Source organism: Bombus pyrosoma, linkage group LG14, assembly GCF_014825855.1.
Source record: "Bombus pyrosoma isolate SC7728 linkage group LG14, ASM1482585v1, whole genome shotgun sequence".
Classification (NCBI taxonomy): Eukaryota; Metazoa; Arthropoda; class Insecta; order Hymenoptera; family Apidae; genus Bombus; species Bombus pyrosoma.
In genome coordinates this window covers 7,968,480-7,983,689 of record NC_057783.1, presented here as the reverse complement: position 1 = coordinate 7,983,689, position 15,210 = coordinate 7,968,480, and the positions used below count along the sequence as shown (strand labels likewise).

General features: G+C 38.3%; 1 protein-coding gene across 6 annotated transcripts in view; it reads right to left on the bottom strand.

Moving 5' to 3' along the window:
* Window positions 1–589: 589 nt before the first annotated feature.
* Window positions 590–15,210, bottom strand: part of LOC122574545 (inactive rhomboid protein 1) — a 285,478-nt gene continuing 270,857 nt past the window's right edge. The window contains exons 8-17 of one of the 6 annotated variants that reach the window (XM_043742237.1): window positions 12,551–12,861; window positions 12,000–12,086; window positions 11,594–11,773; window positions 8,448–8,631; window positions 7,948–8,184; window positions 7,800–7,826; window positions 7,242–7,432; window positions 6,736–7,032; window positions 6,481–6,634; window positions 590–4,663 (exon numbers count right to left, since the gene is read on the bottom strand). In XM_043742237.1, coding sequence (XP_043598172.1) covers window positions 4,232–4,663; window positions 6,481–6,634; window positions 6,736–7,032; window positions 7,242–7,432; window positions 7,800–7,826; window positions 7,948–8,184; window positions 8,448–8,631; window positions 11,594–11,773; window positions 12,000–12,086; window positions 12,551–12,861 — 2,100 coding nt within the window. In that variant the 3' untranslated portion in view covers window positions 590–4,231. Of the gene's footprint in view, window positions 4,664–6,480; window positions 6,635–6,735; window positions 7,033–7,118; window positions 7,127–7,241; window positions 7,433–7,799; window positions 7,827–7,947; window positions 8,185–8,447; window positions 8,632–11,593; window positions 11,774–11,999; window positions 12,087–12,550; window positions 12,862–15,210 lie in introns of those variants that run through there. The other 5 variants (XM_043742238.1, XM_043742240.1, XM_043742241.1 and 2 more) reach the window with 5 other exon arrangements.

Here is a 15,210-nt window from a genome sequence, read left to right as displayed (position 1 = left end):
TAATGCGTGTTTAGTGTACGAATCGGGGAGGTTAAAATTCCGAGCCAGGACTCGCTGTTGCGTAATTCGAATCGTTTAATTGCCTGCGTCCATTGGAAATGAGATATTTCAATCTAATTCGTTTTAATGATTCGTCCCGTTTTAATGATTTTATTTTACATTTGCCGGCGTATGTTCCTTACGCGAATGAAATGAATCTACACGAAAGCCTGGACACGATTTTCCAACCTTCCCTCGGTACGATGAGAAAAATCAATTCAGTGCACGGTTCGGTTAGCAAAAGTTTCACTTTGCGTTCGTCTATGGGAAATTAACGGCGGAGTAGAAAATGATTAGAGCTTTTTTGCACGTGGTATCATGCGTGTACGTGTCATTGATGCGTATGCGGATAACTGTCCCGTTGGATGCGATTCACGCGTGATCGATGCAAATTACAAATATCGTGTGCGTGGTCGAATAAATTATCTCTGTCCCCATCGTTACTCGCGTTACTCGTAGAAATTTGTATTATTTTTTATTATATTTGCAGGCAGTTAAAAATCTCCCTCTCGTAAAAATTTGGCAAGAAATAATTTATACTTGTACATTGCGGTTTAAGCGGGTTCTATTCAAATTTTGTTGCATTCTTTCGATTTCATGTACCTCGATATTTTTCGTATTTCACAGATTCTTCGTAAAAATTTCTTTAAAAAGGATTCCTTTAAAGCGGAATTCATCCTAAAAAGGCGATCGCTTGAAAAGAGAATTTCTCTTAAAAAAGGTACTCCTCTGAGAACAAAGAATTTTCTGCGCAAAGGTATTCTCTTTGAGAGTGAATTAAAACAGAATTCCTGGTAAAAAGAAATTTCTACAAGCTGAAAAAATTCCTCCAACTAACTACCCTACGTGTGGCCACTCGCTACGGCCACTCAAACTCAGATATTCCGAAAGATAGAACTGAACGTATTAAACGTGTTAGGGACAAGTTCGCTTGATCGACTTTCGGATATTTCTTGCCGAACGTAATCGAGCTTCAAGAGCTCGTTTCAAGGTAACGATAATTTTTACGAAAGAGAAAAACCAGTGTTCTTACCACCACCGCGAGAACAAGCGGGCTGGCCTTTCATTAATTCTCGCTTAATCGTTTTATAATGTTGATTCCTTCACATAGAAACAGGTGAATTCGTGCCGACCGGTCGTTAATGTGGCTTTGTGTGGCGGAAACTTGTGCGTAGCCTGGTCGGGCAAACGGTAAAAAACAGTCGACAAGGAAGCATGAAGGTATACGCGAAATTTTCAATTGAAAATACACAAGTCGAGATTTGGTCGAGATATCACGACAAATAAACTTCCCTTTCCTCTTCATCGAGCATGGTTTTCGATTATCGTAATTGTCGCATTTGCCATAATTCACAGAGGAGGTTGCACTCTGACTTTATTATATTCAAAGAAATTGAGTAAATTAATGTAAAAATGAATCACCGATACTGCGGTTTTTATTGTACTTTCAAACATACTTCTTGCTTAAGGGTTCCTTTACGTTTATACCTTTTATCCGAGTATATCCAAGCCAAAAGGTAAAGTGTCTTTAAACTAACGTTGATTCCCCTTCACCTCTCCTTAAGCGTTGCCGATAAAAAATGAAAGAAAACGTTTATTTTCGCTATAAATTTTGAGACTCTTCAAGCGCTAGCGATACATTATACGCAGGGAAATGTATAAAAATCGTTTGTCGGTTATATGAAGAATAATTAAATCGTTACATGCTGTTTAATATACCATCGTAGAGTTGCGTTCGTCTCTTTTTTTTTTCTTTTTTTTTTTCGTTTTTCTCATTCTTTTTCTTTTAAAAAAGTGCGTTTTATATCTCAGGATAATGTTCGCGTTACTCCAATTAACATTACACTTATTCACGAGCGATTACGAATATATTTACTCATTCCGACGATTACAACTATCGTGTACAGATCACTGGTTTTCTCGTGGCATGCTCAACACATACGAGGATAGAAAACCATGCCTTTGCGAAATTCGAAAAAAGGAACGCTAAGAATCCATAATCAACATGGTATAGCTTGTTACGTTCTTAAAAATTGTACGAAGGAATTGTTGTTGAGAGAAGGAAACGATGCTTCTGATTCACTCCTCTGTTTCGTTAAGATATTTAAACGATATTGTACTCTACTTTCTTTAATAAGTAAAAACAAGTGCTTCAAGATTTCGCGACGATTATTCTTAATTCAAAACTAATTGACTGGTATTCACTGAGCGTATATAAAAAAAAAATGAATCAATGAAACTTTTTGATATGTATTATGAAAAAAGCAATATCACATTTATCATTAAATGAAGTAATTTCTATCAATTTTATAACGTACAAACGATAATTTCAGATTAAGTTCTGAAGACGAAGGAATAATAGGAGATATAGCTGTGTTTCAAAACCTCGACATTTGAAATTGTCAAATTCAACTTCCTCTGAACACATGTGCAAATACGAAGCAGAAAGCACACTTTCCTTCTACGGCATGTTTCTATGATTCCCGTGAAAACCGATCGACGTAGCTGCGTCGACGAAACCTAATCGACTTCCTCGTCGAGCATGCTACGTTAGAATGAATGAGAGATCACGAATGGTTGAACGCGCGACACGACATTATAGAAGAAACGCGTTTCTTTTCCTCTTACTCCTCTTTTTATCTTCTCTATCTCGAATCACTTTCACATTTATTTTTGCGACGATCTCCACGTTGTGGCACATCATGTTCGCTATTGCTATTTTTTTCCTCGTGTGTACATACTCAATCATCGTTTACACGCGACAAGACGCAGACAAGAACAGATTCATTCTTCCACTTCTCTCAGACAATCTTTCTTCGTTTCTTACATTTACATACCCGTTATAATAAAATACACATTCGCGAATGTCACAGTGCTGCTTTGTTTCATCTTTATTCTCTCTCTTTCTCCCGCTCTCTCTCTCTCTCTCTCTCTCTCTCACTTTCTTTCTCTCTGCTTGTTTTACCTTAGCGCAATTTAATCGCTCTTCTGCATATCTCGTCCATCCTTCTCTCCTTCATTCCTCAATCCCTACCTCGTTTCTATCTCCAGCCGATTCTTCTCGCATCTATAATTATGTACAAGGTGGAAATTGATTAAGTGTTCACTGATAATCGCTCCCTTGCTCACATTCTCCCGCTCTCGCACGCCATTTATAAAAAATTGATTCGTTTTTACTCTTTTTCCCCCTTTTCTTTTTTTTTGAAGATTAAAATCTTCACCCGATATATACTTATCGTTAACACTTTCTTCTCGAACGTCGCTCTAATCCGTTTTCATTATCAATTGTACCACCTTCACCAGCCTAACCTTCCAGAGAGTTAAGCTCATTCGATTCACGTTCGTAACCAGCGTAAGATCTCCTTCCAAGATGTTGCACCGCTTGACGTATTATGAAAAATATTCTCGAAGACAATCGTGTTCGCCCATCACAGATATAGTTCCAACGTCAGAGGTACGGGCTGCTAAACACTTTCAACGTTCCCTTGTTGCCCCCTTCATCTCTACCCCTCTTTTTCTTTCTCTAAAATTAAATTTATTAAGGTCGTTCTTATGCTTGTATGTATATGTATATGTAACAAGAGTCTTCGTTCTATGTACACGTGTTCATTTCCTTTCTTTCTTTGTTAAACGTTCGAAGAGAGGGTGAGAAGACTTTCCCGCTCTCCAACGATCTCGTCGTCGTTTCGTCGTAAAACACTCTTGCAAATCGTCCACAAATATTCTGTCTCGTTCTATCACGAACGTTTCACTTTCATCTTCGCTTTGGATCAATGCATCCATCATCGAAGCACGATCGTCAAGAACGATGGTCGCGTTACGTTAAAGGCGCGTTGTTTTTTTTTTTTTTTCTCTCTTCTCTAATATTTACATCCCACCAAGGAGCGTACAGGGTCCATTGGCTAAAAGAGACCTCGAGGATCCCAGGTGGAGTTATTTTACTTTAAGGCAGTGTCGTTTGTCTGGGATGAGTATCTCTGGATTCCTTGATACATTAACACACATCAAGTCATCCAAGGCTCGTGCTGATTTCGTGGCCTCACGTTCTTCTTCAATCGTGATGATCGTTTCTGCACCGGTTTGAACTCCATACCAGAGCCAGCGCGATCAAACGAGCGCAGGGCATCGTCGTTTGATTCCGGATTACGTAGAATGATGGTTCGAACTCGACTTCGAAACACGGCCCCGTGTGTCATACGGGTTCCTCCCGTTTGAAGTTGATGTTCTGCGAGGCGCAAAAGTCACGTGTAAACGGGATGCAATTGAACAGCTTGCACACCTCGCACTCGTACACTGGCACGTTGTAGAACAGGGCTAGAAGAAGGGTGAACAGGACGACGATGAGGATCAGACAGATCCAAATTAGCCAAATCTTGCGGCGACGATCGTAGTGGCCGAACGAGATGAAAGGCATCAGCGCGTATGCCGCCAGGAAACCGAAGATGAAACCGAACAGATGAGCGTAGTTGTCCACCCATGGAAGCATGCCAAGGATTAGCAGGCCTAGAAGGACGAAGATCAGCTTCGACAGGACTCGGCGAGGATGCTTTAGCATCGGCCAACAGTGCAGCACCTCGACGATCAACGTGGCGAGAAGGGCGAAGTGCGCCCCTGCTGGCCCCACCTGTAAACGATGAGAGTTGCATGATTTTAAATCGCATTTGAAGCGAAATACTTGATTTACTTCAATGCTAATTTCTATTTTAATTTAGTTCCCTGGGCGATCGTTGATTTTTTGAAATATTCGCGTTGGTTATGGGATGATTTGTATCTTTATTTACATGCTAATTTTTGGATTTCTTTCCTAATTAATTTGCCAGGCTATCGTTGATATTTCCAAGTATTCGCATTAGTTAGATGGGATTTTGGTCGTTATTTTGCTTGTGACAATGGATCGCTATTTCGATGTTAATTTTGTGTTTCTCTTTCGAAAAGTTCGACTATTCAGCATGTTTACTAATTGGAGATATTGGTATGAAATCTTCCTTTATTATGGTCGATTCTTTCAAACGCTTATTAATTTGGAATACTCGTATGAAACGTTCCATTGTAGGACTCATTTCCAATCGTATCGCCGTGTTTCCGCAATTCCATTCGTATCCATACAAAGTACGCAATATCAGCCGAAAAGAATCGTACATAAATTTCCATTCACGCAAAATAATATCATTCCATTTTACACCATTTCTATTACCCAGAAACCTCTTACAACAAACTATCGCTGAACGATACGAATTATCGATAACCTACGCAGGAGAAATCGCGTTAACGTACTCGACCAGCTTTCTCCAAGCAGTCAGGCTGAAACAATAATTAACACTATGCCGCGTAAAGAGAAAGGGTGGAAGAGAGAGAGAGAGAGAGAGAGAGAGAGAGAGAAAGACGGAGGGAGAGAGAAACAGAGAGATAGAGACAAAGTTTCCTAGGGCGGAAGGTACGTTTAACCAAACTAATTAGAACAAATTGGACGGTATTAGTTCTCGAGGAACGGTGCTTTCTGTCCGCCCCTTTATTCTCCCGTCTTCTCTGAGAACTAGTGGCTGCCTTAATTCACGAGTGTACGCTCTCTGATAGAGGAAAACAGTCGGAATAGAGAGACTAGAGGGAATAGAATTGACGTATAACTCCAAGTTCACCGACGTGTTAAGGGGGTAAACTGTAGAGCGATAAGACGGCCGAGGGTGAGAAACACCGTAAAGGAAACGATCGTAATGCTGTTAACCCTTTTCATGGGTATGAGTCACGGTGCAAACCTGGTCTCTGAGCAATTACTTCGCCCGACCGGGGCCAAAGCGTCGATTAAATCGACGATACACAATGAAATGCGCCTGTTAAACGTCCCGTGAGGTTATTCAATTAAAACTGCTACGTGGCATCTAATAAAACCATCGCAGCTCGATAATTAGCCTCTCGCTTGCCTGGCAATTTCTGCAGGAAGAAGAAAGTTCTTTCTGTTCTTATTCGTGAAGATATGGTGAAGTTGTGTTGCGTTGAAACGCGATTGAGTAGCGTTGTATCTTGGTCTATTGATCTTCTAAACAAAAGCATAAGTTTTAATTTCCTCTTTAATAAAAATTTGAATTGTATTAAAACGTTTGTGTGTGTGGGTTAAGAAATAATTTCCTTTTTGTGATATTCCTCTTCAACGTAGTCTTTCTATATTTTAAGGACAATCAAATATTTTGTGGTATTAAATATTATCTCTGTTCCAACAATATCTACATGCATATCTGCATAACAATGTCTGCATTAAAGAATTTGTAAGCGAGCATCCAATTAGTTTTATTTATTGCTCCTCATCTTTGAATATTTCGAAAATCCTTAAAGAACATATACACTCGCGTGACAGTAATCTCGCCTACTTTTCTGGGCTATATAATCGTAATCCAGGGTACGTTTGCTTCGTCTCGACATTTCTTTGAAAAATTAAAATATGCGTACCTCTGCTCTGTAAGGAACGAATATCGCACTGGCCAAGTTTCCAGCTAATGCGCCGATAAAATAAATCAAAGCGATACGCAGCGAGCCAGTTAACTTCTCCAAGTCCCGCATCAAGAAATACTGAACCATTAGCGTGATCGACAGATGAAGAACTCTATAAGTCAAAGATAATACCACATGATAATTTAATATAATTCTCTACCGAACAAATATTTTGCGTAATTATTTCTAAATAAATTCTGTTCAGAAACGTACCCAGCGTGAAGAAACATGGTGGTGAAGAGCCTATAGAACTGATCTGGCCACTCGGGATGAAGAAATGGTATCATACCGCAGACATCGTGCAAACACTCGACCTGGGAACAGAGCGACGCCTCCTCGTGGAAGTAGCCGTGTACGAAATCACAATATTCCTTGGTGGTGATGCGACACATCCCGTGGATACCGATGCAACAGGGATGACCGATCACCTCACAAACCATATGCTCTGCCATCTTGTCCTTGTATCGGCTTACTGGGAAATTTCCATTGCTCCGTTGACTCCCGTTTCTACTGTTGAGCAAGACAAAACGGGTTCCTCGATATTATTCAGGAAAAATATTGAAAAATTCAGGTAAATATTTTTGAAGTTTTATCACCTTTGGTGCTTGAAGATTTTTGGTAACATGATAGAATTTTAAAGTTTTCGTCATTGCTAGATACGTGGATAAATAGTACATAACAAATATAGCAGAGATCGGATTTTTGGATGACGAATTTACCTAAACCGTTGATTAAACGGATTAGTTTTTCGGCAGATGGGCCACTTGGTGATGTCATCAGGCCATTCGTAAGGTGCTATACTAGCAGGAGCGTCGCAGAACTTTGGATCCAACCCGCAAACCGATCCGCTTATGCGTCCTCCCGGTCCACTGTCCCCAGGTCCCCATTTTTTCCATGTGGATATCGTGTTCTATAGTTTTTGAAAGCACCATTAAACACTTTAATCGATCTACCTTCAAAAGATACAATCGGTAAATGATGCAAATAATCAAAATTAAAAGTACTTGAGGATTTCTATAGCGTGCAAAATTAATTGGAATATCAGGTTCTGGAAATTAACAGTTTTACAAGAAACGTAGGCAACGTATAAAGTACAGTATAAAAAATTGTTCAAATACAAGTAATTAAGGATTCTTCTATATACACGCATGCAAAACTAATTCCAATATAAATTTCTAGAAGCAAGAACTACCAATGTGTTCGTAATTCATGTAACATATAAAATAAATATCTATATAAATAATCGACAACAAGATAGAAATTCCACAGAAATTTACCGTGGCAGTCGATCTCAATCCCCGGACCAGTTGGTTCGTAAAAGAGGAAATTATATTATAAACACGATACGAGGGGATATTCTGCAAAGGAATATCTAATTTCCTTTATATTTAATATTTTCCAGTTGGAAACGAAATAACAACTCACAGAGCAATCCGCTTTGCTGGATTGCACGCAGCCAGAGTCGTCGTTTCTGATGCAGCATGCGGTGTCCCGTTCTCTTTCCCGCCAGACGTCGATCTCCTTCAAAATTTTAATATCGCGACGCATACACGGTGCAAACTTCGCGCCCAGATGAATCAAATCCGCGGCCCTCGGACCAAACCAGAAATTCGCTGGTTCCTGGTAGTCCACTTGTTGCAACGACAGACTGGTCACGAGAACCTACCGCACAATTTTCACGATATTCTTTCTCCGCCGAATTGCTTTACTTTCTGTGACTGTAGGAATTTTCCCAGTAATTGCAATAGCATAGGATAGGAATTTTCAGAGTAATTTATAGTAACTGCGAGAAGTTTGAATTTTCTATAAACTATACAATGTGATTTTGTTGAGAATATTATAGAAAAGTAGATCTAATGGATGACTAAGGATTGGAAAAAATTGAAGATCATAAGAAAATTGATAATTGGATGTTGTGGACTCACCAAGCCCGATCTGTGACTAAGATCCATGCCCACAGGTCCAAAACCGTAACACGCTAACGAGATTATCAAAATAAGAACTTGAACGGTGGTGATCCAATACGTAAAATACGGACGATGATCTTCGAAGTCGTCCAGCTGCCTTCTGACGTCCGGTTTCTGAGACACGCTCTTTCGAAAAGATCTCCTGCAAGCATAGAACAGATATCTTTCATATCTTTCTTTTATACTCTTCTACTCTTCTCACTTTCCACTCTAAATGCAAATAATTTCAAAGCTTAACATTATCAGTAAGAATTGATATACTTAAATTATTATTATTTCTTTTTAACATGCTCACTGCGTACGTTATACGTTATCAAATAGTTTTCATTCAGCATATAATTTTCATTCGTATTATATTGTAAAACCGCTTCTACATTTGCATATATTTGCATGTGTGCCGCTATCAATAAATAACGAACACCTCACGGAAAATGGAGAAAGAAAGAGGTTTCGTAGCCGCAAAGGCTGTATCGTATGATCGATAACTATATCCCCCTTGGCATTTTTTAAATATCACGCCGTCCTGGCAAGACGCTTTGCGTCACGCTTTTTTCCCTCTCATTTCTGACGTTTGCCGTTTATCCGCGTTTGTTATTTGTGTTCCGCGTATATCTTAAACTGGGTCGTACCTACATGATAAAACCTTCGCGCGATCGTTAAAGCGGAATGAAGGAAAGCCGCTGAGAAAGTTGTTTCAATAAAGCTGGGTTATCATCTCATCTGCGGGGCAATGCTAACTTACGGAATGAAATAAACGTAGGAAAGACAAATTTCCATTCTGCATTTCCAGTTTCTGCTGTCTTTCCTCTCCTTCGTTTCTTTTATTCCTTCGAAATATTTTTAAGAACCGAAAAGTCGTTATTTTGATGTTTATCGGGATTAATTAAAAAATGTCCGGATTATTTCAGTCGGCAGATGTATCTTCTAAAATTGAAAATTTTGAAGTTTTATACTCGAAAAGCCGAATATAGACAATATATGTAGAATTTTTAATCTTCCCCTACCAGTTACTCCATTTGGCAGACGTGTTTTTCACAGTTCGAAGACGCAGGAAATTTTGAAATGCGAATTGTACAACATTTGAAATGTTAATTAAAGATATCACGTAGAACTGAAAGTTTTCTTTTCTGTATTTTATATTTTAAAAAATATTCTTATGTATACATATATAACGTATAGGAATATATAATTTATATAATATACATATATAGCGATTAAATTTTCCTAATTTATATTCTGTTTAATTTTAGTTTAGTTTTCGCATTCGACATTATAGTCGTGATAAATTGTCAACGAACGTGAATTTTTACCAAGTTTGTCGAAAATATCGGCCAATGAAATTATTCGCATGGAAATTCATTTATTGACCGTTTCGAAATCAATCTCTTCGTTGATGTGGAATAACAACCGCATCAACATACAACGGCAAGCCGATATCTGATAAACGTATAGACACAAAACAGCAAACTAATACGAAACGCGTGGTTTGCTATTTACTGTATTTTTTGCTAACTCTATTTTTAGCTGGGTGATGCTAATACGCCGTCCATATTGCAAATAAATACAATAAAACACTGCCACGCACCAAATTATCAAATTTAACGAGAAAATATCGGTACGTAATTTATATGATGAAATATTTTCATAAGTTTACACAGGTTTAATGTTCAACGAAATATTTGCCGAGTAATTATACGACGTATTATTTACAAAATATTTCCAATAGACGTGTTTCTTTGTGTAAACTTTAATTTAAAAATCGACAAAGCTTGTCCAGCAGAGTTATAATTATTTATTAATCATAAATTATTAACAGTACCGCGTTGTTTTATTAAAATCACGGATCTAACAAATTACACATACATTTAATTAATTATTATAATCAATACCTTCGCATTAATCAAATTTCCTCCTTAACCATACATAAAGGTTGTACTAAAATTACCACAAGTTTATTTTATTATTACTACGAAAGTAATGACATCTATTTAATCAATTTGAAGTCGTTAGGAAGGGCGGATCTTCCCCTTGAAATTACTTCTTGTCTCATTAGGATCGGACGTGTCTTTGCTGAGATATCGTCGTGCAAAGATGATCGTTATTTTTTCACAATTTACTCAATCGCCTCACTCGCGCACTCGGAACTCTTCTTCGCACGTAAGCGTTAACCTGCCGCAAGCTCGCAACACTTGCGGTGGTCAGTGACAGACGCTGACTCATCGTCTTCTTACTATTACTACGCATTTGCAGGAAAAAATGTAGGTCACGGCGACACTAGCCCCATTCATACCTAACCTTTGAACCTATATACGTTAAAGTTTAAATGGTTGCATTTTGAAGTGTCATATCTTAAGAACGGAGTGAGATATCAATTTGAAACAAAGTGCGTATCAAATGCACGCTTTCTGTGTATTTTATCTAAATTTTGGATTTTTTCTAGCCTTATTCCGGTGTTTTATTTGAATTTTATTTTATTTCAAAGTTAGTAGCGTATATTGATATATCATGAAATAGGATGAATATTTTTCTATAAATAGTGGCTTATAAACACTAGAGAGCAGTGTCGTTTAATCTCTGAAAATTTAGGTCGTCTAGTTATTGTGTCCGGTTTCCAATTTATCTTTACATTAAAAACAAGTTCTGTATTTTTCTATTCTCCTGAACAGAATTCGGATTGAGTCTGTCTCCTATATTTTAGAGGATAAATGGAGATAGTAATTTTGTTCCGAACAATAAGGAATTGTAAAAATAGAACCTTTATTTATTAATCGCTGATCTTATAAAAGCAGTGTTTTATCAGTTTCGACGAATTTCATGCTGTTTTAAATAAAATGCCATCAACATTTTTGCACGGATAACGAAACAATCGCTTAATAAAAAGCTTGTAAATTTATTTTGCTTCAAGTAATTTCATGCTACGTTTGCAAATACGAAATGGAGTTTCGTTACATTTGATTAATTTCCATGTTATCCTGTTGCATTTTCGTACGGGAATTAAAATAATTATTTAATAATACAAACAAAACTCATGTGTTTCACCAAATACAGGTATATTTGTTTCCAAGGTGTTAAATTTATAGGACAACTGATATTTGGAAACTTACCCCAAAAATCTCCCAACGATACCCATGCCATACTGTCGTCTGTTACTGTTGTCGAATATTCGGTCGATGGTACTCGGTGAAATTCTCGTAGCACCGGTCAAATCCCTTCTAAGCGTCACCCCCTCGTCCGGCGGCATCATCGAACTCAAACCCAACCTCGACCTGCCCCAACTCGTTTTTCTGTAATCTCCTTCTTGTTGTAGATCATGACAGTTTACACTCGACGTTGGATATTTTTATCCCTTATCCAAAGTCGAGGATCAAACACGAACTTTCCGATCGATCTTTCTTTTTGTTATAAATTTTATATAAATTTCATTCGTCACGATACACGTCGAAGAATGTATGAGAATGTCAAAGATCTTTCAGTTTTTCTAATGTACCGTAAAACGAAGATTTTCCTTACCTTGAAATGTAATGGTCCCTCGAAATGTGGCGAGCTCTTCTGACCTGTCCATCCACCGACGTCCTGTCATCCTTCTGCGAGGCAAACCTACGAAATCGTCATCAAATTTTTATCAATTTCCATTTGTATCCACCAATTATTCAAAATCGTAAAATAGTGCAAATCTTTTAAAATTGAGCAATTTCATTCTTATTATCAATTCCCACTGGCAATCATCGTGTGTTTAAAATACCTTAAGAGCCTAAATTTCCCAAAATGAAGTAACTTAATTTTTATCAACAATTCCCACTTGTAATCACTATGTATTTAAAACAGTAAAACAGTAAAAGTAAAATTAAGTAACTTAACCCTTATTATTCATTCCCATTCACAAATACCATGTATTAGAGGAGTAAAAAATCTAACTTTCCTAAAATTAAGTAATTTAACTTTAATCTGATCTAATGCATATTGTGGTCACGTATAGAAAGCATACTTGAGAGAAATATCAGGGAAGCAACTTATAGCTTCCGTAGTTGTAACGTTAAAAGTATTCTAAAAGGTATACTCACCTAACCAATTCCTCGGATGTTTCTCTGTCGCCCGCAGATTCAAGTAGATCGGCGACTTTTGCACTGTCTTCGCCGTCTTTCACCAAACCACCGAGTCCCTGTTCGATTTGAGACTGCGATTGTTGCGAAGGCGGTGGCGGAGGCGGCGGCGGGGGTGGCGGTGGCCTGTCGAAGAAGGACTCCTCTTCATCCTGGCCGCTTTCCGGGGACGTCGCCGCCTCTGACCTTGACATGTAGTCAATTACGCTCGGTGGGAAGCTTCGTGACTCGGGTCTGACTTGCGATCCTTCTCGCCGTTGTCTTCTCAACGACTACAACAAAACGCCGATCTCTCGATGATATTTCTGTTTAACTTCTCGCTCCCCCTTAGGTATATCTCATACGATATTTTTATATCCAGAATTCCATTTTTATAATTGGGAATTTAAAATGGGAAATGACGTTGCATCGATTAGCAATCTTGAGCTTTTAATATTTGCTATCTGTATGAAAGAGAGGAAATATATGATAAATGTACTTAGCATGGAATTTCCGTCTCCGCAATCATCGGAGAATTAATAAACCAAAATTCAAATTTTTCACGAACTTGCAAATTTGATTAACAAGGTTTAAGTATGAAAGACAACACCTAATTGTCCTAATTGTGTGGACATGAAAATGCCTTTCATAAATCTTTCCTGTCTGTTTAATATAGAAACGTTATCTCGCATAAACACAATGCCCCAACCAATTAATCGTTTGCCTGCTAATTTGGGTCAATTATCGCCTTTAATACGATCTCATCAGATGTTATAATTCTTATGAATGAGTTTACATACATTAAATGTATCCATCTTCGAAATACCAATCCTTCGAAAACCGATATAGTAATACGCAAATATGTAATTACCGTCGATAGACTATCGTAGATAACGTTTCACCACACATTACACTATCGCCTTTACTTAGTGTTCTGTAACCAGGTAGAAACTCACGATTTCGCAGTGAGCAGACCACGAGATACGAACACCGAGTTTTCCCAGCCATCCGTTAGAAACCTACTCTGTGTATCTATGATACCGTTACGGGGATAGAGGCGGTCTGCTAATTTCGAGGAGCGTAACGTCATTCATTAATATTAAACTGGAGGCTGTGGCGCGTCCGTTAACAATGCTACAATACCGTTCCAATTGATTGGGGTCGGTTTAATGCTATTTTACGGCGACCGATAACGATCCAGGGAATTATTTTATGTAATTAATCGTGCAATTATTCATATCAGAAAACACGTCGCACCTCGTACGTTAATCCGACGAACCGCAATGCCTAATAGCTACCACACGTTGATTACGTTTCCTCGTGAAATCTCTTTGGTTCGCGCGTTTTCCATTTTTCTTCTCGCTGCCACTGTATCTCTCCACTTCTAGCATCCAGGATTTTAATTGCTTCTCACGGAGCACCTCGCGATGTTTTATCAAAGTTAACAATCTGTCGTGACGGTGTGTCGTTTCTTTCACGCGTTCAGCTCGATCTACCGTGGCGGTTTCAACCCCCTCCCGCTACTTTCGGCTAACACTTTAGCTGTCTGCACGTGCTTCCACTCTCCCTAGTTACACCTTCTGGTTCACTGCACGTTGATTTTTCTGATGATGAATGTTTTTATGAAACGGCGGAAGTCGGAGTGTTTGGTTTCGCGGAATTTCCTGTCGAATGTTTGGTCAGGTAACAACGTACAAAACGAATTTGGTAACTTTACGTTCATTCAGTTATTAATTTAACAGTAGAACTATCAGAGTGACAAAAATAACCAATTCTTGTAGCTTTTCATACAGATTTTATAGGTTTACGAGGGTGGATTTTTAGAAGTTCCTAAAATACACGAATAAAAGCTTGTATTATTTATTGCGTTATAAAACTTCGTCTTATTCCATGTATCTTAATTTGTTTCATCCGAGTTACGCTCTAGTCGTCGTTGGTTTATAATATTCAATATTTTACCAGCATTTTGCGCTTTGTAAAGCATCGGTTATAACATTTATAAAATACAGCGTAAATGATAAAGTCAGATCGTACAACATTTCCAGAGTCAAAATCGCAATTAACAATAACTCCAAGCTTTGGATTGAATCAATCTCACACCTGTCGAAAAAGCGCATTCTCTCATCATTTAGAGATTCGAGGGTTTAACGAATCGCCAAAACAAATGATATTTTGAAAAAGAACATCGGGTATACCGTGCAAATGGTTAGCCGTTTTTCTATGCCGCGTTCTCCTAGTAAAACAAGCATTTCCGAGCATTTCTATAGCATTATGTAGATCTGTGTTTAATTACGTGATCGTGGAACAACGGACGCTTCTAGTGAATACTCATTAAGCGTGTCGCGTGCGGAACAAGGGTGATCGATATTAATGACGAATCAATGGTGTAATCCAATATCATCAGTTCGGCAGGCCGACCAACGGACCTCTGGTTATTAAGGTCCAGGAATTAATATGAATTACTGCCGAGCGAGCGGCGTTATTCCAATTAAAATCCAGCCTGCCACGACCTCAAAAATGAAATTCTCCACAGCACGAAACACACTCGGTATAATTGATAGTCCTTTGTTCCTTTCACCCCATTCGTTTATTTTCCCTTTTTCCAATTATATTTTCCTAGTTGCTGCTCGATTACCTGCATA